Below are 24,677 nucleotides of genomic sequence, written 5' to 3' on the forward strand. Positions count from 1 at the left end.
GATCAATACAGCGCATACTATAGCTTCCGGTTTGTGCTGTCGAGTTTCAGAAGCTATATCAAATGAGTCTGTATTTCATTTCACTCTCACAACCTCGCTAGTTAGTACACTGAGGGGGCCTTCTTGAAGATCGGGCCATCAAGCCAATTTACAATGGGTGAACTGATAGATACAAAAGTCTTTAATAGCTAAAGCACTCTGAAAACACACTAGGCTGGGTACAAAAATGGTTATTGGATGTTAGTACTTAACTAGCACGAAGGCCACCAGCCAGTTGATATTGAGGTCGACAACATGATCCTAGATATCTCTCTCCTCACTTCTTTCACATTACTCATACACCTACAAGTCCCCCTATTTCCGAAATCATTTCCCAAACGCCACACGATTCGATTAAAACCCTTCCGCAGACTAACTTTGTGAAATCTCAGATTCGTGATTACCAAGAAGCTCTCTGAGTCCTATTCTTAATCTGTTAAGAATAGGGAAGGGAACGTAATCAATGTCCTACAAGATGACTGTTATGGCTAATACTGACCATTCTACTCAGGAAATCTTGATTCAAATCACATCTTCTGAAACTTCTATAGTTTACTGTAGCCCAGGCATACCCACAAATCGATCGAGCCGTTCTTGCGAGACTTCCATGACTCCACAGCCATCGATGACCCGCAGCGTCTCCGCTATCCTGTCCTTGATTATCCTCTTAGCACCCACATCCGTCGCAATATGTTGAATTATACTTAGCGGCCACAAGTTGTACTTGCTAAACAATGGCGTAACCGCGACTGCAGTTATTTCATTAACGAAACGGTTTATATCCGCCTGGGCCGAATCTTTCAAGCTTATTCCCTCTGGCTGCTGCGACAAAACATCCTCTAGCAAGACTTTCGCAGCTAGAATATACAGTCTCCCTGGTGAAGACGCGTTCGACGCTAGAAAATTTACCCATTGATGCAGTTCTGTTATTGCAAACGCTGCAATAGCGAGATCCTCTTCGCCTAAGGGTCTGCGCCGCCGCGCAAGATTTGAAATGATGACGATAAGGCGAAACAACTTATATGGTACACCTAACACCGGCCAGCTCTCCCAGTTCTCATCACTAGGGAGCAGAGAAAACTGAAAATATTCATCGATCATCTGCCATGCCTCACTGCTAACTAGGACATCGAAGTCAGGGTCGTAAGTCATCATGATTGTGCCATGGTAGAGCAGCGATTCGTAGCATTTGCGCTCAAAAATTACATGTAGTGCCTCTGGGTCGCATTCGGCTTCTGTCATTCGGGTCGCCTGTCGACACTTGAGCAGCTGCATAATCGCGCGAATATGTGTCCCTCTCGACCAGGTGGGACAGCTCAGATCCCGATTAGCTAGTATCGTGAGCAGGATGACGGCGCCTAGCAGCCAGTCTTCGGTGCCGTTCACACTTCCGAGCTCAATGCATCCTCGAATGGAACGTATGGCGGCAGTTTGGTGGGTTAAAGCTCGTTGACGCATCCTCATAACGGTTCGCCGATCCGAAGAGACCATATAGGAGATGGACGTGGCAGCGCAGGCTAAAGCCGCTTCCATCACGGGAATATTTCCCAGCGCCAAATTAATCCAGTAGGCGCCATTGTGAAACCGTGGATGAGAATGTTCATGGATTAAACAGGGGAGAAAATGTTTCACGTAATATCTGAACAGGTCGTCGTCACCATTCCCATGGAATGACACTACTGCGTGATTTGACCACAAGTCGACGATGCAGTTGCTTAATTGATTATTGCCGACTATCCCATGGGGTTTTGTTGGACCTCCAGTCGCAATTGTAGGCGAAGGCGAAGATGATCTGTCCTCGTTCGAAGTCGAGGTCTTTGATTCCGATCTCGATGATCGTATCGACCGCGTTCGTCTCCGGCCATCCTCAAGCAGGTGCTGAGAGCTAGGCCACACGCATTTCATAAGGACGTGACGACAGCCTCCGCATCTTGGACGCACTTCATCACATTTCTTCTTACGTTGTCTGCCTATAGCGAACGTGAGCCGAGAAACTTAATAGGAAAAGGAGAACCGAATAAGTTACGCACAAGAAATGCAGCCGGTCTTTGTCCGTAGACGCGCATTGTTTGTAATTGCCGGCATTTCGATCATCACATCAAGATCGATATAATATATTATCTATCACGATTCATGATCTACGGTTGTTGATTTCCATTGGAATGCGGGGTAAAGGTTACAGAGAGTTGCGGGGTAGCATCTCCATTTTGTGGTATCTAATAACCGAACCGCTTTCACGCTAGAATGTATTCAACAATTCATATTGATTCCGATTTCCTATAGGATAATTAGAGATCACATATGGTGGGAAATGACAACCTCCAAACTTATAAATCTTTGACTCCAGCCGGCAGCCAGATTCTGGTCGGCGGCAAGAACCTAGCTGGCTCATAATAGTTGCGAACCCACACCATAACCCCGCGTCCGATTTTGACTTATTAACAACTACATGTTCGCCACAGCACCAGACCTTCGCCAAAACTAAGTCGCTCCAAACCGTTAGAGCTTGGAGCAACAGCCTTGCGGGAACCATAATTTTTGACAAGAGAAGAAACATTGAATATTTGAGTGCCACTCGACAAACTGCGTGAGATGGGACGGGGAGATAAGAGAGCGGTGTAAGTTGAGAATACAGACAGAATCGGACAAAGTATAATGGTTACGAAACTTTCATGATATTGAACTACGTACGTACAAAATCTGACTATCAAATTCGGAGCCTCAACAGTCACACAATTGGGTCCGTTGTGTATCAGGCGGCAGACTTCACATCAATGGATCATAAATCGGATCCAGACAGTGAATTTGTTACGAGTCAGCTGGCCTGATTGAGACTATTACCCAGAGGATACCCAAGCTTGTGTATGGCAGAGCGGACGGGATGCCCAATTCTCTTGAGTCTATGGTCGTATGTGATTGTTTTTAGAGTATGACACTCTATAAGGGGGTGGGGAGAAGAAGCCCAAGTCAGAAAAACGCTGCCTAGGTTGTGGTGCATTATTAGAAGCCCGGCCCTGCGGTTGCTAGTGCTTTCCCAGCAATACTTAGAATTGAATATCATGGGGTTATCGCCAGAGGCGGCATATAGCCCCACACGCGTGTATAATAGGTAGTCGAATTGACCTGTTACCTTCCCATGAACGGAATCCCAATATTTCGCCCTCACATCTTTATCACATGATACACTGCCAATCAGGTCTTCCCTTTCCTCCTAAATCATCACATAATGTGTGGTCCATCAATCAGCCCTTGACTTCCTAATCACTTCCTCCCCTCGACCATCATTACATGATACCCAAAACCCGTCTTTGCCTCCCCCCACTTCGGGTTCCCCACTGTGCTGGCCTCGAGCTCAAAAGCCACAGCCTCAAAGATTGGGTCGAGGTCGCCTCGTCGTTTCCAGCCTAGTGCACCGCCTGTGAGGCGTTAGTATAAGTACTGCCACCTGTCCATGATGCTTCTCCTGGTGTCACATCACGCCCGTGATTTTCACCGCTCATCTGCACAGCACGTGCATTTCTTCACGTGCTAGGAGACACGATACGCACGCATGAAGAGAGAGAAAGGGGGAAAGAATGACAGAGAGAAAAAGGTACACACCAGCCCTCGCCTTGTCCTCACTCATCTCCCTCGCTACCTCGTCGAACTTGCCTCCATCGCGTAGTTTAGCGACGACCTCTTCCTTCCGCGCGTGCTTCTCGCACAGGATATGGCGGACGTTGATCTGCTGCGCGCCCTTGACCTTCGCTCCTCCTTTGTCGTCGTCGGCCTTGCTAGCATCCTTCCCCTTGCCCTTTCCCTTTCCTGCACCACCCGCAGCAGCTTTGTCTTTCCCCTTTGGCGCCATGCTGCTTGTTGTGTCGTTTGATCACCTCGCAGCAGCCACCTTCCTCGCTCTGATCACCTTCCCGTTCTCTCCTTGACCACCTTCCCGTTGTCTCTCAGGTCACGTTCTTGGTTTCTCGTCACACTTCCTATCTTTGACCGCACTTCCTTCACGCTTGTTCCTTCTATTCTCGTACAGAGTATGTAAGTATTACCCTATAAACTTGCTCTAACCCGCTAATAAGCCACTGCTCCTTCCCTCATTCGCACGTCGACAGCGGGGTACTAGCCAATCCAATCAACCCCACTTACGTACAGTTTCTCGATAAGAATCACGTGAATCTACGGTGTACAGAGTACAAAAATAGTCATCACGGCCGTTTATTCCGCTCTGTTTGTCCGGATCACGGAAGAACGGAAAAACATGGGAAAGGCCGGGAATCGTCGGGTGTGACGTCGTATGGAGTGTGGATGACTGGATGAGATTTCTGTGGATTTGGATCAGATTGGATCAGATTTGTATGGATATGGCTATGGATGGCGTCGATTTATGTGTGGATGGTCACATATGGCCACATATGGTCACATATGGTCACACTTACTACATGAAACTGTGGTTGAGATCTGTGGACTTCGGCTCCCGTCGTTGATCCGTGCCGATGTCGCCAGTACTGCTGACTTTGTCCCTATAGCCAATCAAAGACTCCAATTCTGTTCAATTGTGCTGTGGCAATCGAGGCGGTGGAGAATGTTTGACCTGGCCGGGAATTGCTGGGATAGGATAACGGAAGGGACGATGCACACACTAGGTATGAGGCTACGACGGGCTAGACGGGGACGGGGCGAAGAGCGAGGAGGAGGTGCTTCGATGCTTCAGCATGCCGGTCTTCCTTTATACCTATAAAGGGATATATCTTCGAGCCTTGGTACTGGCATTCTTCATACTACTGACGACTATTAACGACTCTATCGACGACTACATGATATAGGCGGCCGGCATTTACTCAACAGCTCCACAGACCGAGGTGGCAAACCAGGATCTGAACAAATCAACAATATACCTCGATACTCCAGGAACACTCCCACGACCATACACGATGGCTCCCGGCCTCACCCTCCACGATAGCCCTCCCCTCTCCAGCACAACCTCCAAGCTCGCCTCTCCTCCCACCACATCCCTCTCCCCGACCCCTTCACCGGCTTCCTCGCCGAACACAACTTCCTCCACCACCTCCGCGGCAGACACGACCAAGCCGGCTCCACGCCCTTCCAATGCCTTTGAGGACCTCGTTGACTCGCTGACGGCCATCCTAGGCCCGACGTCCGGCTTGACGAGCGAGGGCGTTGATGTCGATGCTCTGACGAGGCTGATGAGGGAGTATGAGAGTAAGGAGGAGGACTGGGGAAGGTACGCGCTAGGAGACGCGTCGAGGGGATATACAAGGAATCTGGTAGATGTAGGGAATGGAAAGAGTAACCTGGTATGTGTTTCCGAATTTTTATGTTTGTTCCGTTGGTTTGGCGGGGTTGGGAAACACCACAGCTAGGTCGGAGATAATGAAGTCTCGCTAACGCTTCAACAACAGCTCATCCTCGTCTGGTCCCCTAACAAGGGAAGCCTCATCCACGACCACGCTGATGCCCACTGCCTCATGCGTATCCTCTCTGGTACCCTGCGCGAAACCCGCTACGCTACCCCTCCTTCACCCGCCGCCGCCGCCCCCCCCACTGTCCTCAAAGAAACCACATACTCCGCTGGCCAGGTCACCTACATGTCTGACTCCCTCGGCGTACACAAGATATCCAACCCAGACCCGGAACGGATGGCTGTTAGTCTGCATCTGTATACCCCGCCGAATGCCGCGAAGGAGGGTTGCCATGTTTGGGACGAACGCCATGGAGGCAGGAGCCACGTGAAGCAGAATAATTATTTCTCGGTGATGGGGGTGAGGGGAGGTAGGGTGGAGGACCTGATGTGAGGGGGGTTTTGTGTGTTAATGTTTTATGAGTCTTTAGGGTTTCATGGGGGTTTATGACTGGCTTTAAGGGTTTGGTTGAGGGTAGATGGGGTGCGGGAGCGGGATAAGTTGTATAATAGACAGCTGTTAATGACATCATCCACACGCGACAGCTGTCTTTTGCTGCTTCAACCACAATCGTCAGTTTCTAGCTTGTAGGATTATAACATCAACTTCATTTAATGAAGGGTGCTGTGCAATTTCAAAGTGTTCTTTCAATTCTGTAATTGACAGGCTGGACGTTAACTGTTGAGCTCTCAACTCCTTCTTATGACGTTCCGGATTCGACACAAGGTCTCACATCTGCATTTAGCTATATGCCAACAAGACAAGCACTACCGCCACCGACAATAATATAATACACGCTCAAGAGCCACGTCAAAATGTGGCCTTTATCCAAGAACCACTCCTCCAGAACAAACGGATCCTCCAAAGCAAACGGCTCCTTCAAAAATTCCATCGCCCAGCCGTCCTCGAAACAAACTGCCCCCTCCCAGAACCCTATGCCACCATACCAACCATCTGCAAGACCAGGGTCCTCCTCAGGGATCCCAATCCCCCAAACAACCACAACTCCTACACAACTCACCCCCGGCAGCACACCCCCCCCATCAACGCCCCCCCACTTCTCGCAGCGCCACCAATACCCACCCCAACTACCACCTCTCCAACAGCAACAGCAAGACGAACAACTGCTCCTCCAACAACAACAACAACAACAGCAGCAGCAACAGCAACAGCTCCTCCTCCTCCAAAAGCAGCAGCAGCAGCAGCAGCAACAACAACAACAACTGCCAGCCCAGCCCCATACTCCCCCCAAAAAACGAAGCAGCGGCGGCGCCTCTACCCTCTCCAGGCGCACCTCCGGCGCCAAAACCCCCACCACTCCAGGAAGAGGACACTCCTACACTAGCAGCGTCGGCAGCGCAGGCAGCGCAGGCAGCACCGCCGGCTTCGGGCGATGGAGCCACCGTAGCTTACCCTCCCCGCCTGACTCGCTCGCTGGGAACGGCGAACCTAGCACTGTAACGCAGCTGGGAGAGCGCAGGAGCTGGGGTACAGCGGAGCCTAGGGAGCGCAGGAGCTGGGGCACAGCAGCGGAGCGGAAGAGCTGGGGCGCGGCGGGGACGGGGGGGTTGGGGGCGGCGGGTGATGCAGGGCAGCCGAGCGAGCAGAGAAGGAGTTGGGGGGCGGGGAATGGGGAGAGGGGGATTGGGAGGGTGGCGGCGAAGATTAAAGCTGCTGTGCTTGGGAGGGAGGAGGAGGAGGGTGGGGGGAGGTGGAGTAAGGAGGGGAGTTTAGGGGGGAGTTTGGGGGGGAGTTTGGGGGGGAGTTTGGGGGCGAGCGCGTCGGGGAGTAAGGTCGCGAGTCAGGTGGGGAGTAAGGTCGGGAGTCAAGTTGGGAGTGTGAATGGGGGCCTTGGGGGGGAGGTGGAGGGGAAGAGGAAGAGTGGTGTTAGTAGTGCGGCCGTGTCGCCAACGCGTTCGCCTAGCGATAGTGATGGTGAGGCCCCAGAGCCAAAGCGCGGGTGGGCCGACAGGGTGAAGGCGAGGAGGAAGAGGAGTTCAAGGTGGCGGGCGAAGAAGGTGGATGAGAATGTCATGCCTCCGGGGATGGTGCCGGGGACGGGGGGGTTGGCAAATAGGCCGTGGGGGCGGAGGGCGATCTGGGGGCGGCGGACGGGCGACAAGGGGGAGGAGGGGGAGGAGAAGAAGAAGAAGGTTGGGGGGTTCGTTACGATGCTGGATGCTAGTCCGGCGCCGATTAGGTTACCCGGTTATGAGAAGGTATCGAGGAAGTCGGATGAATTGGGGGAGGTGAAGGAGGAGGTGAAAGAGGAGGCGAAGGGGAAAGAGGTGGAGGAGGAGGAACTGGAGGAGGGTGAAGAGGAAGACGAGTGGGATGAGGAAAGCTTGGTGCAACTGTCCGACTGGTGGAGACAGATGCTTGGGAAGGGGAAGGATCCAACCTGGCAGGAACTGGACATGATATCCGCCTTCCTGACCGATTTGTACGACGAGGAGACACCCTCTTTAGAGATGATCCTAACAACGCGGCTACACAAGCTGCTCGAGGCGCTGATTAAGGCAGCCGGCGAGCAAGGGCTGCGCTACGAGGGGAAGAGGTATCGCAAGATCGCGCGCAAGGCGACTGAGATAAGGGACAAGTGGATGGATGATATGGACGGCCATCTGTACGATATGCGAACCGAGCGGCGGAAGATGCTGAAAGGCGAGAAGGGGAGGCTTACCAGGGTGCATATGCGCCCAGTGGGCGAGCATAGCTCGCGGTGGGTGGTTGAAGGGCACCTCGTGGAGGAGGGAATAGAGTTCGAGCCTGGGATGTGAGTCTCAACCCAACCCTCCAACGATTAGACAACAGGAGCTAACGACAACATAGGTGGTGGCTTAATGACGCGTGCGCCGAACGCGACGGTATGCTAACGGACACTCGTGGCAACGTATCCGTGTCGCCGCAATCGGTCCCTGTGGTGACGCTAGCATTCGGCGAGGAGATGCCGACGCAAAAGCCGACAATCACGCGGTTCACCCACAGCGGTCGTATCGAGACGATGATGCTGCCGCTACTGCGGGCGCTGGATAAGCGCGTGCAGGTGCTTCGGCGGTATACTCTCAAGTCTCGGCTGGCTCCTGAGGCGGGGCTGCGGTATGACGGGTTCTATGATATTGTGCTGTATAGTTTCCAGCGGTTATCATGGGACGAGAGCGTCTTCAGGGTGGTGGTTGAGTTTGAGAGGTGTATGGGACAAAGGCCGATGGATACAGTATTGGCGGTGCCGACGCCTAGTATGCTGGATGATTGGGATATTTACCAGGAGATCAAGGATGATAGCGTGAGGCGGAGCGTGGGGGAGGCGTGGTATCGCGAGAGCTTGAGTAAGGAGAGGGAGGAGGAGAGAGATCGCGTGAGCTGGCATCAGGTGCGCGCTGATGAGGATAGGAGGAGGGCGGAGGAGGATGCGAGGAGGGAGAAGGAGGAGGAGAGGCGGGCGGAGGAGGATGCGAGGAGGGCGGTGGAGGACGGGAAGAGGGAGGCGCAGATGAAGAAGGCGGAGAGGGAGTTGCAGTATTTGGAGGAGCAGGAGAGGATAGAGGCTGAGGGGGGTGAGGAGGAGGAGAGTGAGTAGCGATAAGCGCCATGGGTGGAAAGAAGGTGGTTGCGGGGGATAGCAAAGCAACCTATAAATGTAATATATACTGTACAAAAAGAAATCTGGAAACTGGACTCCTCATCGTCTGTGTCAACGACGTACATAAACCCAACTCAGATTTCACCATCCTTCAACTTGTCAGTGACTTCACACATTGGATCCGGATCTAAGTAAGAGTTTGCTTATTAATATTAAATTCGTAAGCATGCAGCCAGCCACCAACGTTCTGATTGTAGAAATGCTGCTTCGGAGACAAAGTATTGCGGTAACAAATTATTCCGACAACAAGAGAGCCCGCGACAGGAATGTTCTAGCGACAGGGGTATTCTGATGACAGGAGTATTCCATCCATCGACGGGTGTAAAGTAAACAGGTGATGACACTACCCCGCCGATACCGCAGCAGGATAGGTTCCTCAAGGCTTTCCCCAACGGGTATTATGCTCTTCTTAGTTGAAGTATTCTTGTATCGCAACTGGCTGCAAACAGGATTCCATTTTATTTTAATGATTCATTTCAGTTGTTGTTAGAGGACGAAGTGGTAAGTAAGGTCGCCGATCTCCCGTAGTGTTTACCCCACATTTCGGCTGCCGCAGAGAAAAATCATAAATCGGCGCTAGTACCAAACGGTGCTCCAACCACCATCAAGCTGAGTCTATGCGGCTCATCAGGGAAGCTCAATCACTCACGAACGCACCTTCCCGCACAGTCACTGGCATTCTTAACTTCTTAACTGGGACACTGACACGTGGGGTAATTAGCCGACGCAAGATGGATCACGGGGCAGGCGCGGCTAATGGGGGAGGCGAAGAGCATGCGCGCAAACGGGTGAGGCGCGAGGAGGGAGTATCAACAACACCAACACCAACCATTGACTCTTCTGCGGCTTATCTGAACGGCAAAGAAGACATGGAGAAGAGCAAGATTGCGGAGTTGACTTCGAATGCTAGTCACAGCAGGGAGAGGGAGGTCGGTATTCTGCGATGGGTGAACGAGGAGAACGTCGGATTTGAGGGCGTGCTGAAGCAGAGGTATGTGGGGAAGTTTTCTTTGGGTTGATTCATGATTTGGAAGGGTTCGATTTCAACTTGGAGGGGTTTCTATTATTCTTTGGGTGATGCAACCATTTCAATCACGTGGGCCTGAGCTCAGATGTTCATGATCAGACGTTGATACCAGTGGCATCGTTATTCATGTTGATATATCTTTGTTGTTGCTCGTATCGATTGCCATTTCACCTACTTACTATGAACAAGATACACCGATTTCCTTGTGAACGAGATCACACCTGACGGAAAGGTCATCCATCTCACCAACCTCTACCCTTCAAAGCCAAGCAAACAGCAGCAAGCCAAACCTGCTCAGTCACCAGCACCACAAGAGCCAGTAAAGGCAGCTGAACCTGTGGAGTCTGTGCCAGCCCCAACTACAACTGTGGCTACTGAAGTAGCTCAAGCCCCAGCACCTACAGCAGTTGAGCCGCCCAAGACGTCAACTGCTCCAGCAGCTCCCGGCGATGCAGCAGCTGCTGCGGAATCGTTTGCTCTGGCACCAGAAGACGAGGTGTCGCTTGATAATTACTTCGGCGCCGATATCAGGGAGCAAATTGTCAAGATGTACAAGAAAATTTTGGCAAAGCCGAACGAAAAGGCCGCCACATACGGATCAGTTACATCGGAGCCAATTTTGGACCGTGAACTACGCACAAAGCTACACCATGTACGTGACTACCTAGATAACTATGGTTTATATATAGACTAATCGTGTTATAGGATATGAGACGCATTTTCGATTCGCGGCTCGAGACCAACACTGACAAGGATGGGTTCATCAGGATTTCCGCAGCACCAAAAGCCGGACCCAACAGAGGCCCACGTGGTGCTCCAAACCAGCAAACCCCACGCAATCAGCAGAAGGGCAAGCTCGGTTGGGCAGAACTCGGCGGCGAGCATCTTCATTTCTCCCTATTGAAGGAGAACAAGGACACCATGGAGGTCATCTCCTTCATATCTAGCCGCTTGGGTATGAAGCCGAGATCTTTCGCGTTTGCTGGCACCAAGGATAGGCGTGGAGTTACTGTTCAGCGAGTCAGCGTTTTCCGCAAGAATGCTGAACAAATCTGTCATTTGAACAGAGATATGTGGGGCTCCAAGATTGGCGACTTCACATACGAGAAGCACGCACTTGAGCTTGGCGATCTGACTGGAAATGAGTTCCATATTACCCTCAGGGACTGTCAGTTTCCAGGCGCTGATAACCTAGATGACGAGGGCAAGCTTGCCCTTGCCAACAAGGTTGTGGGTGGTGCTGTCCAATCTATCCAATCTCATGGGTTCCTTAACTACTATGGGCTCCAGCGATTTGGTACATACCTCATTGGCACAGACGAAATCGGCAAACTCATCCTCAAGAATGATTATAAGGGAGCTGTTGATGCTATCCTGAGTTACAGCCCGGAGTGCCTCTCTGCTGGCCAGGATCCAGACTTTGTCACCTCAGATGGGAAGCCGCTGTCCAGAGACGACATTGCCAGAGCCAAGGCAATCGACATCTTTAAGGCTACTGGTCGCGCCAAGGAGGCTTTGGACAAGCTGCCAAGAAAATTCAGCGCCGAGTCGACGATTATTCGCCATCTCGAACGCGGAGACAGAAAGACCGACTACATGGGAGCGATTCTGCAGATTAACAGAAATCTCCGACTCATGTACGTCCACGCATATCAATCGCTGGTGTGGAACCACGCGGTCAGCGAACGCTGGGCCCAATCTGGGGACAAGGTCGTCGAGGGTGATTTGGTCCTTGTGGAAGCCAATGCCGACAAGCCTGAAGTCGAGGAACTCGACCAAAACGGTGAAGTCGTCGTTCTCCCAGCAGCGGATGACACGGCCGTAAGCACAGACGATATGTTCCAGCGCGCTCGTCCGCTGTCTGCCGAGGAAGCCGCTTCGGGGAAGTTCTCAATCTTCGATATCGTCTTGCCTACTCCTGGCTATGACATCGAGTATCCGTTGAACGCTATTGGTGACTTCTATAAGACTTTCATGGGCTCGGAGCGTGGTGGTGGCCTTGACCCGGCGAACATGCGACGTGCGCAGAAGGATTTCTCGCTGAGTGGGAGTTACAGGAAGATCATGGGCACGGTTGGCAACGATGTCACATATGAAGTGAAGGCTTACACCGAGGATAATGAGCAGATGGTTGAGACAGATCTGGATCGCATCAATAAGAGTCGTGGACAGCCTAACCGCAACTCCGAGCCAAAGCATAGATACGCGGGCAAGGAAGTGTTTGGCAATGTGGATGCTGCGGCTGGACAGAATGCCTGGGCTGATTCAGCCAAGACCATTACCGAGGGTGATAAAGCCCTTGAGGCAACCGCAGCTAGTGTCGATAAATCCAGCGTTCCTGCTGTGCGTGAGACGTTCATTCAGAAGGATGGTGGAAATGGCGAGCAAACTGGAGTCAAAGAAACCGTTTTACTGCCCGGGTCCGCGGCATCTGGCGAAGCTGCAACCACTATTCCAGAAGCCGCCACAGAGGACAAAAAGCGTGCAGCTGATGATATAACTGGAGATGACGACGAGGCTGTGGAAAAGCGACGCAAGATTGCTGTTGTTGTCAAATTCCAGCTTGGATCGAGCCAGTATGCGACTATGGCGTTGAGGGAGCTCATGAAGGAGGGAGGCGTAGTGACATATAAGCCAGACTTCAGCAGCGGGCGTTAGGGTTGGATGTACAATACAAAAAGTCGAGATGTTACAGGGGATCAGTGGCTACCAATAGAGTAGGGCTAGGCATATACAAAATGAATCGAGGAATCTGACACAATTTTAATGATCTGAGCATTTAATAAACATATAAATCCGGGCGGAGATCAGTAACTATATTCAACTATCTGTATCTAAATCAAACGGGGAGACTTACATGCAAAAGCACTGGGTGGTAGGTTTGACCCTGACCTTCTTTCTGAACTTCTGCTTCTGCTCTGCGGCGTATGTCCGGCATCTCTCGCACCTAGCAAACTCCTCGAGATTCCGCACGCCGCCTTTGCACCAGATGCTGTGTCCGGCCTCGAATGTCTGCTGCTTGGCAATGGCGCATTTCCGGCGATTAACTATGACACAATTGCACCCCTTATAGCGGATAGCTACCTGTTTGCACATTGTGAGAGATTGGGGTGGGAATAGCCGGCTTGCGGATTGTGTATACTTACTGTGGGTGTGTTTTGTTGCGGTTGGTGCATCAGATCGAGTTCTGCGTGTCTGGAGAAGATGAGATAATTGGGATAATGGCCCTCTTATATAGGCAAATCATGGATGATAAATGGTATTGTCTATGATAAAACAACAACAAAGGAGAGTACCGCTATGAATAGGACCATCCGAGGTAGATAATTCATTGTGCAGGGAGTAAAGCAACCAAGAAACCAGGGGATCCTGTTTTGGATCTCGCTTTCAAAGCGGGACAAAGACATGTAAGTTTGTTTTAAGAGAGTTCTCCAGGCGTTCAATCTACAAGGAGGGTATTTGTGAGGCATCCTTTGACTCGTGGCTTCTCGTCCACGTTCTCACTGCTCCTCCTTTCTTACCACCCCAGTTACAAAAGTAAATACTCACATAACATATCATAACAAGAGAATCCACAACGCAATCAGCACCTACTTGCAGTTCCAGCCGCGTCGACTGTGTCTATAAACACCGAAACCAGTGGGGAAGGTCAAAATAAGGTTATGGCGCCTGCCAACCCTGCCAAGGTTTAGCAGCTCCATTATTCAGCCTCAGTTTAAATCACTACTACCATTCGAGTGAAAGAATATCATGGTCTCAGCTCTCCTACCCTTGTGGCTAGATTGGCCTTCGATCAGAACAATGGCGCCCTTCCCATTTCTGTAACCATGCAATTGTCGGCGCTAAGTATCGACAGGGCAGTGCGACTGTGTCTGGTCCCTGATTCGACGACTCGGGCCTTCTTTTCACAGCCCAAACCAACAAATGATTTCAAAAACTATTGGGTGTATGAAGTTAGAATGAGGCCGGGGTTCCAGTGATTGCCAACGATAACAGTATCGCCTGGTTCTCCGAAAGCTGGGGGCCAAGAAAAACAAATTCTGGCGATCGCGGAGCGTCACCTCCCGCGATAGAAACAGGCAAGAACACCCACAGGATGATTTTCGCACTATTCCATTGCAGCAACCATCACCGATCTTTGCCTCTCAAATGACCTTCGGATGGCAGGCATTCTTGCATAGCAGTTACAGGGAAGGGAGGTCTGACTGCGAATGCCGAGAGGCAACCCCGCATTGGACGATATTATGAGCATCTCCAACATGCACTCCAAGCTACCCCGCATAGTTTTTTGGGGTGCCAGATGCGACCGTATAGCACTACCGGTATGGATAATAGGGATATTGCCTGTAGGTATGCTGTAAGTCCATGGATCATCTTGCTAGAGCATCCTCCGGATGGTCGAATTTTCCTTCCAGTACCATGCCAATGCGGAGAACAAGTGCTCTTATAAGTGCTCCTCCCCATAGCCCTGAGGAAAAACACTTCGCGGGATCTTTCAGTCTATTCTATAACTGTGAGTATTTCGTTGCAGTATGCCGTCTTCAATCTCACTCGTGGCGGTATCTGCTCTCTGTGCCAGCTTCGGCTTCGCACAAGGCGCAAAAGTACCAACGCCAACTACACCAGGCGCTTTGAAATTCCACGACCACCCAGGACAATCGACCAAGGTATACAATGTTTCTGCAGCAAAGACAACTCTCTCATATAAGTACACCAATGAAGAGCTAGCTATGTTATGGAACCAAGTCGGCAAGATCGAAGTAGGCCCGATTACAACGACAGTCTCGCCAACTCCAGAGCCTACCTCCTATGCCAGACCGGGACTGTTTCACCCACAGGTTTGTTTTGTGCCCAACTGCTCAGTTATGGGCTAAAATTGATAGGTCCCAACCTACGAACCAGCCCTCAATGGCTCTAAACTGCCGAACGATTTCATGTGGGGCGTATCGGCCAGCTCCTATCAAATCGAAGGCGCTGCACGAGATGAGGGTAAAGGACCTTCGATTTGGGATCTTATATCTCACCGCGCGTACGGCAGTGTCGCAGATAATACCACCGGGGATATTGTAGCACAGCATTACTACCTGTACAAGCAGGACTTGGCACGCATCGCCAATCTCGGAATCCCATACTTTTCACCATCGTTTTCATGGCCACGGTTTTTTCCATTCGGCGCAGCCGGGTCCCCTGTCAATCAGGAGGGCGTCGCTCATTACGACGATGTGATCGCGACCATGGTCGACTTGGGTATCACGCCTGCTGTCACGTTGTTTCATTGGGATACTCCCCTGGCGCTTTTCAATGCCTACGGCGCCTGGACAAGCCCTGAGATTGTGGACGACTTCTTCAATTATGCCAAATTTGTGATTTCGCGCTATGACGATTATGTTCCGGTCTGGTTTACCTTTAATGAACGTCAGTACTATTTCCATTACCCGAGTAACTCAGTAACTGACAAATTGTATAGCCCAATATTGTAACTGGCAATACGCGTCCTATCCCGCTGGAAACGAGAAGGGAAATTACCCTGCATACCATGGTATTGAAGGTGGTCTCAAGGCCCGTATCGCCTGCAGCCACTACACAATCCTCGCCCACGCCAAGGTTGCGAAGTGGTATCACGAAGAGTTCAAAGGCAAGGGACGCATCACCTTCAAGAACTCTGGAAACTATTACGCACCGCTAGACGAAGCTTCGGAAGGTGATATTGACGCCGTAGCCAGGCAGTATGCCTTCAGCTTGGGTTGGTTTGGCGGCCCTTGGTCGGATGGCGATTATCCGGATATGTTGAAGAAGACTCTTGGGTCCCTACTACCAACTTTCACAAAGAAAGAGAAGGATATGGTAAAAGGAAGTTGTGACTTCTATGCCATCGATGGATACACTGCATTCTTTGGTACGGAACTCAAGGGTGGCTCGGCTGCCTGCGCGGCAAATAACTCTGATCCGTCGTTCCCCGAATGCGCAGGCAGTACACAATTGGACCCAAGCGGTTTTCCAATTGGGCCGATGGCAGATGCCGGCGTTAGCTGGTTAACTTCGACGCCAAAGGCCATGCGAGCCTTCCTGAATGTGCTGACCAAAGAACTATTCCCTAGCGCCCCTGACATTGTTGTCTCTGAGTTTGGCTTCGCAGAGCCTGACGAAGGATTGTCATCGAACCTCGGGTCTATACTATGGGATTTGAGACGTGCAGATTATATGCAGTCTACGTTGGATAATATTCTGGCGGCTAAGGTTCAAGACGGTAAGATATTTCAGTAACTAGCCCATCCAGTCGTGGCAGAAACTGACTGTTCTATAGGAGTGAATGTGACAGGAGCCTTTGGGTGGTCCATTATTGACAACTATGAATGGTTTGCTGGGTCAAGTGTCAAGTTCGGTTTGCAGTATCTGAACTACGAGACTTTGGAGAGGGTCCCCAAGGCATCTGCATTCCAGTTTGTAGATTGGTTCAAGAAATATGGAGGAGCGAGGCTGCCAGATAAAGCGTAAATGATATACACATGGCCAGAAGTGACAAGAAGTTGTGGCGGACAACCGTCGTTAATTGGGCTATGTATAGCACAGTGAATAATGGACGATCATGAATATAGAAGCCGTTTATTCCAACAACGTACAGAGCTGTGGGTTGCCAACCCAACCGTTTGACATGCTGGTGCCTGGGGCCTGATAGTTGGCCTGGGGCGAATCTCAACATAAGAAAGGGCTCCGGACCGGAAATGACTCGTAAGAGTTAGGCATTCCTCTGTGGAGAACATTCACGGCCTGAACAAAAACCGCGAGACCCGGAATCATATTTTGAAGGTCGGGTATTGTTTAAAAAAGCATTTCTTATGTGAAAGCCCTGCTGTACCACCAATGATACGACAAATGCGGCCATGGAAGCGTCGATGAGGTGAAATCTAACGGAACTGTGCATTTGGCGATCGGCATAGGGGCCCTGCACGGCGTTGGTGCCGGGGAAGATCATTTGTGTCCCGACACCCAAAGAACAGGGGTTCTTGGTCCGGGGAGCAGTTCCGGTCGCCCCGTAAACCCTTAGACCCCGGATGATCGTTGGCCCTGTATGCAGTCCTACCATCCCTACAGCCTCGAATTGTGACAGGAAGGCTCGAGACGGTGAAGGCTCCGGTCATATATCACCTTCGTTATTCTCCCTGTATTTTACAACTGTAAAGATCTCCGATGCCGCGCAGAGTTCACTCATCTTTTCGGACGTCTAAACGGCACTGTACCAACGCGCGTCTCCGTGCTGCCATTTGACATAAAAGCCCTTTCAGAGCGCTTTAGGAATCCGCATTTGGAATCATATCCTGACTCTTCATGAACTTTTAAGGCTGGCACCAACAAAGATTATTTTATTCACATTAACCCTTGCCATAATAATCCTAGCAAAGATTCGCCTTTATTCACTTCCTCGCACTCGATATATATTTAACCCTCTTCATTGCAATGGCTGCCTCCTCACCAAAGTTCGATTCCGACGAAGAATTCCAAAACGCGATCATGGAAAGCGCAGGTATCAAAGGAACTTCAAGCTCCCCGGGCCCCGCCTCATCCAAGAATGACTGTCACATCGCCCTCATCAAGACCAGCGACAGCCCTGTGCCATGGTGCGACGAATTTGAGAATATGATATCAGGCATGGAGTATGTCGAGTCCCTCGCTCTGTACCCCGCGCACACAGCTGACGAGAACTAGTTTCGACGCCCGCAATGCCCCAGCAATGATGGAGCACAAATTCAGAATCATGCAACTCCTGCGCAAGTTCAACGATCCCGCGCGCCTCGACGAGCCCGGCATCAGTCTCGCGAAGCTCCGAAGCAACGGCGCTGAGATACTCAAGCAAGCACTTGGGAAAATCGGGGTAAACTCTGTCGTCGAGACGCCCCTGTACGCCATCTTCGGCTGCAACACGTTCATCGGCTCAACCGTCTATGCAAACCATGGGTATGTTCCTTCCCGTCCCCCTCCTCAACACAAACCCCGGCCCGGCCTCTCGCGCGGCCACCACCAACAAGGCCGAGACATCCAACACGACAAAGCTAACACAGCCCAGCCTCGCCATCCACGACTCAGCGCCCGTCACAATTGGTGACCGCTGCCACATCGCCCCCAACGTGACCATCATTACAGAAAGCCACGGCGTTGACGTCGCGCCACGGCGTGCGGGGCTCCTCTACGCGCGTCCCGTCTCTATTGGCGACGACTGTTGGATCGGCACCAACGTTGTCATCCTGCCTGGTGTAACGATTGGGAAGGGCTGCACGATCGGGTCATGTGCTGTGGTGTCGAAGAATATCCCCGATTTCAGTGTTGCGGCTGGGGTGCCCGCGAGGGTCATCAAGAAGTTGGAGGATCCGGATGCGCTGGTGAATGGGTTCGAGGAGTAGGGGTGTGAGTAGATCCTGTGGCAAGGCTGGTGTTTATGTTGGATTTTTTTAAGACGTTTCTTTCGTGATTGAGGCGCTGTTGGACAGGTTGTGTGGATTTTCCACTTGGTTGGAGCAAGGGTGGGAGAACTGGAATGCGGGGTGGGAATATAGACAGTATCGCTCGGGCGGAATTTTGCAGTTAATTTAATATATCGATGATTTATTCAAATTGGGTGCACGTACACCACTTGTGTATGTCTATTCTCCAATACTATTCATCCCCTTCGCTGCGTATCATTATATCATAGCTCCATCTCAGCCGCCTGCGCTGTGTCGTAATATTTCCCCATCTCTGATAATATATTTTATAGTAGTCACCTTGTGACATACAACCCTATAGTTACCACTCTGTCTTTAAATCCTAGCGACAATTCCAGTGTCTCTTTCTTTCTTGCGTAATTCTTCCTCTACTCAGCCAACTCCTTACTGCTTCTTCTTCTCCACCTTCGTTGCCTGCGACTTGTACGTCCCGTGGAAGCGGTCCAACCACCCCACCGTTCCGAAGTTGACCAAAAACTTCTCGTGGTGCAGATCATGCATCGAAGCCATATTTCCACCAAAGTCGTAACCGCTGTGCACCGTCACCGTCTCGAGAAGCACATACGCGATGAACAGCCACGCCGTGATGATATGCGCGTTGATTAGCTGCGGCGGCAGCGACACGGGCAGCATGTTAGACACAAGGTGCTCAAAAGGGTGAGCAAATTCGGCAGCCATTGCGACTGGCGCAACGAAGCGGTGGTGGAACTTGTGGATCGGCACGTAGAAGCGCGGCTGGTGCAGCAGACGGTGGGAGTAGTAAAACATGACCTCGCGAATGGCAATGCAGACGACGAGATCGCGGATGATTTCAATGACCCCTGGCAGCGAGGTGTCGATGCGATAGGACGAAGTCTCTCCGAGGTAGGAGACTCCGAAGAGCAGAGCGACGTGCAGGACTGTGGACATGACCTGGTTGCGCACGACGATATAGAAGCAGTACCATAGCTCTGGCGGGGTGGCCTTGGGGGCGGGTTGGATCTTATGACGGTGCGAGAAGGCGGGAAAGAAGAGATCGATGGATTGGTAGAAGGCGCAGGGGATCCAGAAAAAGGCGAGCTGGACGATGAGCGTGCCGCATATCTCGAGGAACTGCGGGGAGTAGGCTTCCACGGTGGCTTGCCACGCTGGCTGGATGTTGCTGGTGGGAAATTTAGGCATTGTCGTTGAATTCGACATGTTGGCCGGTAGTCGAGTTGAATGGTATCAAATACGTAGGAGCAATGAGCTTCAAAACGTAGGGTTACCTATTGCCGCCTTCCTCGTCCTGATATACCGTGATCGGAGCAATAAGTGAAATGGGGCTTTGGAGATACCCCAAGAAACTTAAATACTTAAGCTCCCCTTCCCCCGCGCTGCCGACCAACTGAACGCCGAAATCATTAGTGGCAATACCCCACCATCGGCGTCCCTTTCTTCATCTTCACATGCATTTCCGATCCATCACAAGCGAAAGCGAGTAACGCTACTTTCTAGCGCCACGCCACGCCGCCCCGGATCCCAACAAAATGGGGAACGGGAGGAGACTTGGAGTATGAAGCTCGCTTGCAATTCTGATACATACTCGCCAGTTATTACTTTGTATTGTGTGCGCTTAGCTGAATGATTTTTTATGCCGAAGGCGTGAGACTGTGAATGGCTGTGACATTTCAACCGCGGGATCTGCTGCAGGGGTGTCAGCAGAGTATTAGCTAGAGTCCAAGACTTACAGGAAGTTCACACCGTGCGCAAGGCGCATGAGCATCAGAAACCCCGCACGCATCTCCAAAATCCCTAACAGAATAACAAATACAGCCCTAGTCGTTGTCCTGACACTGGGGTATGGCGATGCTGGCGCGCGGTTGGTTCGTTCGCTCTTGGATCTCCGATTTCCCCAAGTCCACATGCTGGTTCTAGGGCCCAAACAGAGATTGTCGTCACGAAATACCCCACAACCGAGGCATCGCAGTTAGTTTATTATCTAGTAGCTAGAATAGAGTGTATTGCTTCGGATCTTGGCATCAGCCTTGTCAAACAGGGGAGGTGAAGGTTCGTCTCCATCGTTGTCTCCCCTGAAGGTTGCCCCAAAAGCCGGTCGGTATTTCTTCAAATCATGTGACTTCGCCGAGATGCAGGCGACGAACTCTGGTTGCCAACAAAGTAAAACCGACCAATGCTAGTTTACCAAGCTAGAGTTCCGGTATTATTATATCGAGTCTCTGTTATAATTTCTAGTGTAATCTAACTATGAACTAACCGTAAACTATGCTAATTGACCATTCATTCGTAACAATAGTGTCATGTCCTCCTCATCATATAACTCCAGCACCCCCGATCTCTCTATGGTATACGACCCCGCCATTTCGCTAATAACATGATTCTTCTCGTCGTTAACTCTCTATAAAATCAAATCTCGCCCACTCACTGCTATTAAAACACCAACGGGCTCCTCTTCTTCTTCGCAAGCTCCCAGACAGCTTCCGTCAATTTAGACTGTGCCAACCCTCCCATCGCGTCCGCACCTGGGAGTGGCTGGAAAGGGACAGTGTCTGGCTTGCAGATAGTCCCATTAACCGGTACGGCGCCTGTTTGGAAGTATTCCCTAATATGATTGGCAATGCACGTCGAGGGCGTCGAGAGAGTGGTATGCTGCGAGGGGTGTGAGCACACGTCCTTGTTCACAGTTTGAGGGCATACTTACCCCGAATGAATCAGAAACCAATACCGACGCATTTGTAAAGCCCTCTGCATCAAGGTAGGCGCTGCGAAGGGGTGTTGTATTATCGGCTATGTTGCCAATGAAGAGGATGGGATGACTGGTGTTCCCCTGGAAAGGGCCTGCGCAACTATGTCAGAGACCTATTTTGTACGTATCTTTGAATCTCGTACCAGCAAACCTCCATTTCGCTCGAACTCTCCAGCCAACGCAACTCATTCTCGTCACGACGTCGACGGGACCTGCTGCTTTGCTAATGTCCAGCAGTATTTTACTATAGGCTTCTACGGCTTCTATTGAATCGTCTGTCTCGCCGCCATCCGCACACAGGACAGCTCCGAATGCATCAGGCGTGCTCTCTTTGAACACTGGGCTGACTATTGGGCTGCTCAGTGGGCAGTCACAAGATAGCGGTTTCTGCGATGAGCTGTAATAATTAATGAACTCGGCGCCGTCGCCCTTGTCAAGGGACTCAAGGATGCGAGCCAGAGTCGGGAACATTAAGACAGGCTGGTATAATGAAGCAGATATGAGCTGTCTCACACTGGAGTAGTAGATTACTTCTGGCAGGTCCGCTATATGAAGCGTCAGAGGTGCAACAATAGGCTGGCGTTTGAGGCGTTCTAGAAGTTCGTCTAGGCGATCTTCGATAGCTTCAGGTGTTGACCTATAAAAGGCGCATCCGCTTGGTCCGGCCAAATGGCAATATTTGTAAAAGCCAGCCATCACCTTGTCCGAGTCCCTGGAAAATGTCGTGCTGTTATTAGCCATCCACTCCTGATAGTTGACATTCCCATCATTCACCATCCGTTCCACCTTGTCAGGCCACAGGGCGGCAAACATCCCACCGAGCATCGTGCCGTAGCTGAAGCCCCAGTACTTCAGCTTCTCCTCTCCCATTTGCGTCAGGATCTCCAGCATGTCTCTCGCAACAGATGTGGTGCCGACGTAGCTCAAGACCCCATGCTCTGCACCTGTTGGGTCAAGAGTCCCACCCATACTACGCGCACAAGCGCCCGAACGCGCCGTAGCCCTCGCATAGGCATCATAGAGCACTCCAGGATGCGCGTCTACAGCACCAATGTCCAAGAGCTGCCACATCTTCGCGCTTTGCTCAGTCGGCCAGCACTGGATCTCTGGGGTTGAGACCCCGACTCCGCGCGGATCGAAGCTGATGAGATCGTGGTTCGTCCCGATAATCTCTTGGAGATGCTTTCCTCGATCCCTCATGGCGGCGACCCCAGAGCCGCCAGGTCCTCCGGGGTTGAAAAACACGGGGCCGCGGTAGTCATTGAGGCCTGTTGCTCTCAGGCGGATGACTGCTATAATAGCCCGAGTGCTTTCTGACGGGTCAAGCCAGTCAAGTGGTACATCGAGTTTGGCACAGTCGAAGTCGCCGAAGCATTTACGCCACGTGATGTTTCTGGAAGGAGGAATATCGTCCCAGTTATCATCCAGCCCCGTGGCCGATGGAAGGATTCGGCAGCCATTCAAGCTGAATTTCAACTCGGGGGTTTGCCTCTGGCCCAGAAATGGTGAAAAGCGTGAAAATGTAAATACACTAACTGCTACCAGCAGCAGCGCCCCGATTCTGGCCGAAGTCCATGGAGGTGGTAACGTTAGTTTCGCCCTTTCAAGAGTTTTTACTTCAGTCGTGGCCCCCATATTCCCAGTTTTGCCGCCAGTCTTGAATAGTCGTAGTCGTCGCCTATCGCAAAGTATACCCGAGCCTTCAGACAGAGCTGTATACCTGAGCTTCACACGATGAACTCGCAGGCAGCCCAGGTCGGTACCTGCATTTGTAGCAAATCCATAGAGTAGTTCTGAGCATCATATTGAAATGGAAGGCGACGACGTTTTGTTGACCCTGTTTACGCTGTTAACTCGGTTCGGATTGGGAAGGTATGAAGGGAGATCGGGGTGTTGTTCGAGTGTGGGGGTTCTGGTCTTAGACTGCTATGCGATTAAGTATTGATAGGCGCTCAAGGAATAAAATAGGCAAATAAGAAGCAAGCGATTAGAGATCACGAGTGGGTTGAGGACTCTAGTGTCCAGCTGAGTGCAAGCACGACCATTGTTGTGATACCGACGCAGTCAGCATCGGCGCGGAAAGTGCAGTGGGTCAGAATAAATATGTGCTGTGCTATACTGTACAGTGCACTATTCGAACAGTGTAAATATTCAGAGAATTCTGGGAAGACAAACGGGCAGAAAATCATAAACAGCAAACCTTAGCATCATCTGTCTTTGCACTTACAGTACGCAGTGTCCATGAACAATCGCTATGTCGAGTGAGGTGAGGTGCTGGACCCCAACCTTCTAACGGCTGCTCTCGAGCCCGAAACTTTATCGCCCAAGTCACAGCATCACGAGACACAACTAAACCTGCAGTGTAATGTTGCACATTACCAGTCATACGTCTCATTCCCAAACCCGACATTTTCAAAGTTTGCTTCAAAAATTTGCTCACCGCACAATACCACTCCGAGTGTCTCTGTTTGCTTTGACTTTGTCTGTGATTGTGAATATTTTATGTGTTTTTAGGGTCCAACCCACGCATGTTTCACAAGGGTCCCTATACCAGAATCTCCCGGGTGGGGTCACTGGATCCCGTGCGGAATCTCGCCGCCGGGTCCCGCCAGGGCCCTCCATCTTTGGCGCAAGCCCCCCGCTTTCATCCCCATTATCGGGATTTGGGGCGAGATGTAGTGTTCGGCGTGTCGTGTGCCTGGCCCATGAGACTAGATTTCCTTCATCTTTAATTTTTGGAACGGATGGATGTAATTATAGGGGATCGGGCATGATACTTTTCCATCGCAATTCTAACTGCAAATTTAACTAGATTGGGGCCCAATGTGAAAGAACGAGCCAACATGCCAAGGGAAGGAGCGGCCGGCTTTCACATAGGAAGGAAGGAGCGACTAACTTGCCAAAGGAAGGAACAATCGGCTTGCCCTCCTAAGAAAAGAGTGGCCGACTATAGTTACCAAGGGAAGGAGCGACAGCCTGATGCTAAAGGAAGGAACGACTGACTTTCCGAATGAAGGAACGACTGACCCGCAAAAGGGAGGAATGACTGGCATCGGCTTGCATTCCTTAGGAAAGGGCGACCGAGCATAGTTACCAAAGGAAGGAGCGACAGACTGATATATTAAAGGAAGGAACGATCGAGTTTCTTTGGAATCGGCAATTTTAGTTGGAGTATACTACAAATACTATACTCTGCGTTGTGGTTGGGCCTCGACCAAATCTTACTTACAGCCAATACTACGTCAACTCCTTGGAGCCAGTATTCACACTTAGCTGCTATTTGACGGCCACGCATAAAGGGCTCAGTATGTTAAATATCAAATTCATTCAATTCTATTGTAATCTTCTTTCGCAG

At 51.1% G+C, this 24,677-nt stretch overlaps 10 protein-coding genes across 10 annotated transcripts; 5 read left to right on the forward strand and 5 right to left on the reverse strand.

Moving 5' to 3' along the window:
* Positions 1-266: 266 nt before the first annotated feature.
* VE01_00755 (uncharacterized protein) lies at positions 267-2,197 on the reverse strand. Its single transcript, XM_018270283.2, has 2 exons — positions 2,070-2,197; positions 267-2,009 (listed from the first exon to the last, which is right to left on the reverse strand). Exons 1-2 carry the CDS (start codon positions 2,131-2,133, stop codon positions 592-594), a joined length of 1,482 nt encoding a protein of 493 aa, XP_018134659.2. The 5' UTR covers positions 2,134-2,197; the 3' UTR covers positions 267-591.
* A 1,103-nt stretch (positions 2,198-3,300) lies between these two features.
* On the reverse strand, positions 3,301-3,886 carry PIN4 (Peptidyl-prolyl cis-trans isomerase pin4; the record flags this gene model as incomplete). The annotated part of the gene is made up of 2 exons (XM_018270284.1): positions 3,301-3,455; positions 3,640-3,886. The coding sequence occupies 2 exons, from the start codon at positions 3,884-3,886 to the stop codon at positions 3,301-3,303; spliced, it is 402 nt and encodes a 133-aa protein (XP_018134662.1).
* A 77-nt stretch (positions 3,887-3,963) lies between these two features.
* Positions 3,964-5,993, forward strand: VE01_00757 (uncharacterized protein). Its single transcript, XM_018270285.2, has 2 exons — positions 3,964-5,345; positions 5,451-5,993. Exons 1-2 carry the CDS (start codon positions 4,962-4,964, stop codon positions 5,841-5,843), a joined length of 777 nt encoding a protein of 258 aa, XP_018134661.1. The 5' UTR covers positions 3,964-4,961; the 3' UTR covers positions 5,844-5,993.
* On the forward strand, positions 5,994-9,030 carry VE01_00758 (uncharacterized protein; the record flags this gene model as incomplete). Its single annotated transcript, XM_018270286.2, has 2 exons — positions 5,994-8,226; positions 8,283-9,030. Exons 1-2 carry the CDS (start codon positions 6,266-6,268, stop codon positions 9,028-9,030), a joined length of 2,709 nt encoding a protein of 902 aa, XP_018134668.1. The 5' UTR covers positions 5,994-6,265.
* A 582-nt stretch (positions 9,031-9,612) lies between these two features.
* VE01_00759 (uncharacterized protein) lies at positions 9,613-12,969 on the forward strand. Its single transcript, XM_018270287.2, has 3 exons — positions 9,613-10,084; positions 10,310-10,772; positions 10,826-12,969. The coding sequence occupies exons 1-3, from the start codon at positions 9,711-9,713 to the stop codon at positions 12,776-12,778; spliced, it is 2,790 nt and encodes a 929-aa protein (XP_018134667.2). The 5' UTR covers positions 9,613-9,710; the 3' UTR covers positions 12,779-12,969.
* Positions 12,945-13,216, reverse strand: VE01_00760 (uncharacterized protein; the record flags this gene model as incomplete). The annotated part of the gene is made up of 2 exons (XM_018270288.1): positions 12,945-12,948; positions 12,978-13,216. 2 exons carry the CDS (start codon positions 13,214-13,216, stop codon positions 12,945-12,947), a joined length of 243 nt encoding a protein of 80 aa, XP_018134872.1.
* Positions 13,217-14,652: 1,436 nt separating this feature from the next.
* On the forward strand, positions 14,653-16,615 carry VE01_00761 (uncharacterized protein; the record flags this gene model as incomplete). Its single annotated transcript, XM_018270289.1, has 4 exons — positions 14,653-14,958; positions 15,004-15,535; positions 15,588-16,367; positions 16,425-16,615. The coding sequence occupies 4 exons, from the start codon at positions 14,653-14,655 to the stop codon at positions 16,613-16,615; spliced, it is 1,809 nt and encodes a 602-aa protein (XP_018134873.1).
* A 421-nt stretch (positions 16,616-17,036) lies between these two features.
* VE01_00762 (uncharacterized protein) lies at positions 17,037-18,723 on the forward strand. Its single transcript, XM_018270290.2, has 3 exons — positions 17,037-17,772; positions 17,825-18,073; positions 18,183-18,723. The coding sequence occupies exons 1-3, from the start codon at positions 17,576-17,578 to the stop codon at positions 18,514-18,516; spliced, it is 780 nt and encodes a 259-aa protein (XP_018134874.1). The 5' UTR covers positions 17,037-17,575; the 3' UTR covers positions 18,517-18,723.
* Positions 18,711-20,632, reverse strand: VE01_00763 (uncharacterized protein). The gene is made up of 2 exons (XM_018270291.2): positions 20,307-20,632; positions 18,711-20,262 (listed from the first exon to the last, which is right to left on the reverse strand). Exon 2 carries the CDS (start codon positions 19,774-19,776, stop codon positions 18,982-18,984), a length of 795 nt encoding a protein of 264 aa, XP_018134875.1. The 5' UTR covers positions 19,777-20,262; positions 20,307-20,632; the 3' UTR covers positions 18,711-18,981.
* A 150-nt stretch (positions 20,633-20,782) lies between these two features.
* On the reverse strand, positions 20,783-23,804 carry VE01_00764 (uncharacterized protein). The gene is made up of 3 exons (XM_018270292.2): positions 21,466-23,804; positions 21,278-21,414; positions 20,783-21,225 (listed from the first exon to the last, which is right to left on the reverse strand). The coding sequence occupies exons 1-3, from the start codon at positions 22,955-22,957 to the stop codon at positions 21,007-21,009; spliced, it is 1,848 nt and encodes a 615-aa protein (XP_018134876.1). The 5' UTR covers positions 22,958-23,804; the 3' UTR covers positions 20,783-21,006.
* Between the last annotated feature and the right edge of the window lie 873 nt (positions 23,805-24,677).

This window comes from Pseudogymnoascus verrucosus, assembly GCF_001662655.1.
Source record: "Pseudogymnoascus verrucosus strain UAMH 10579 unplaced genomic scaffold scaffold_2, whole genome shotgun sequence".
NCBI lineage: Eukaryota > Fungi > Ascomycota > Leotiomycetes > Thelebolales > Thelebolaceae > Pseudogymnoascus > Pseudogymnoascus verrucosus.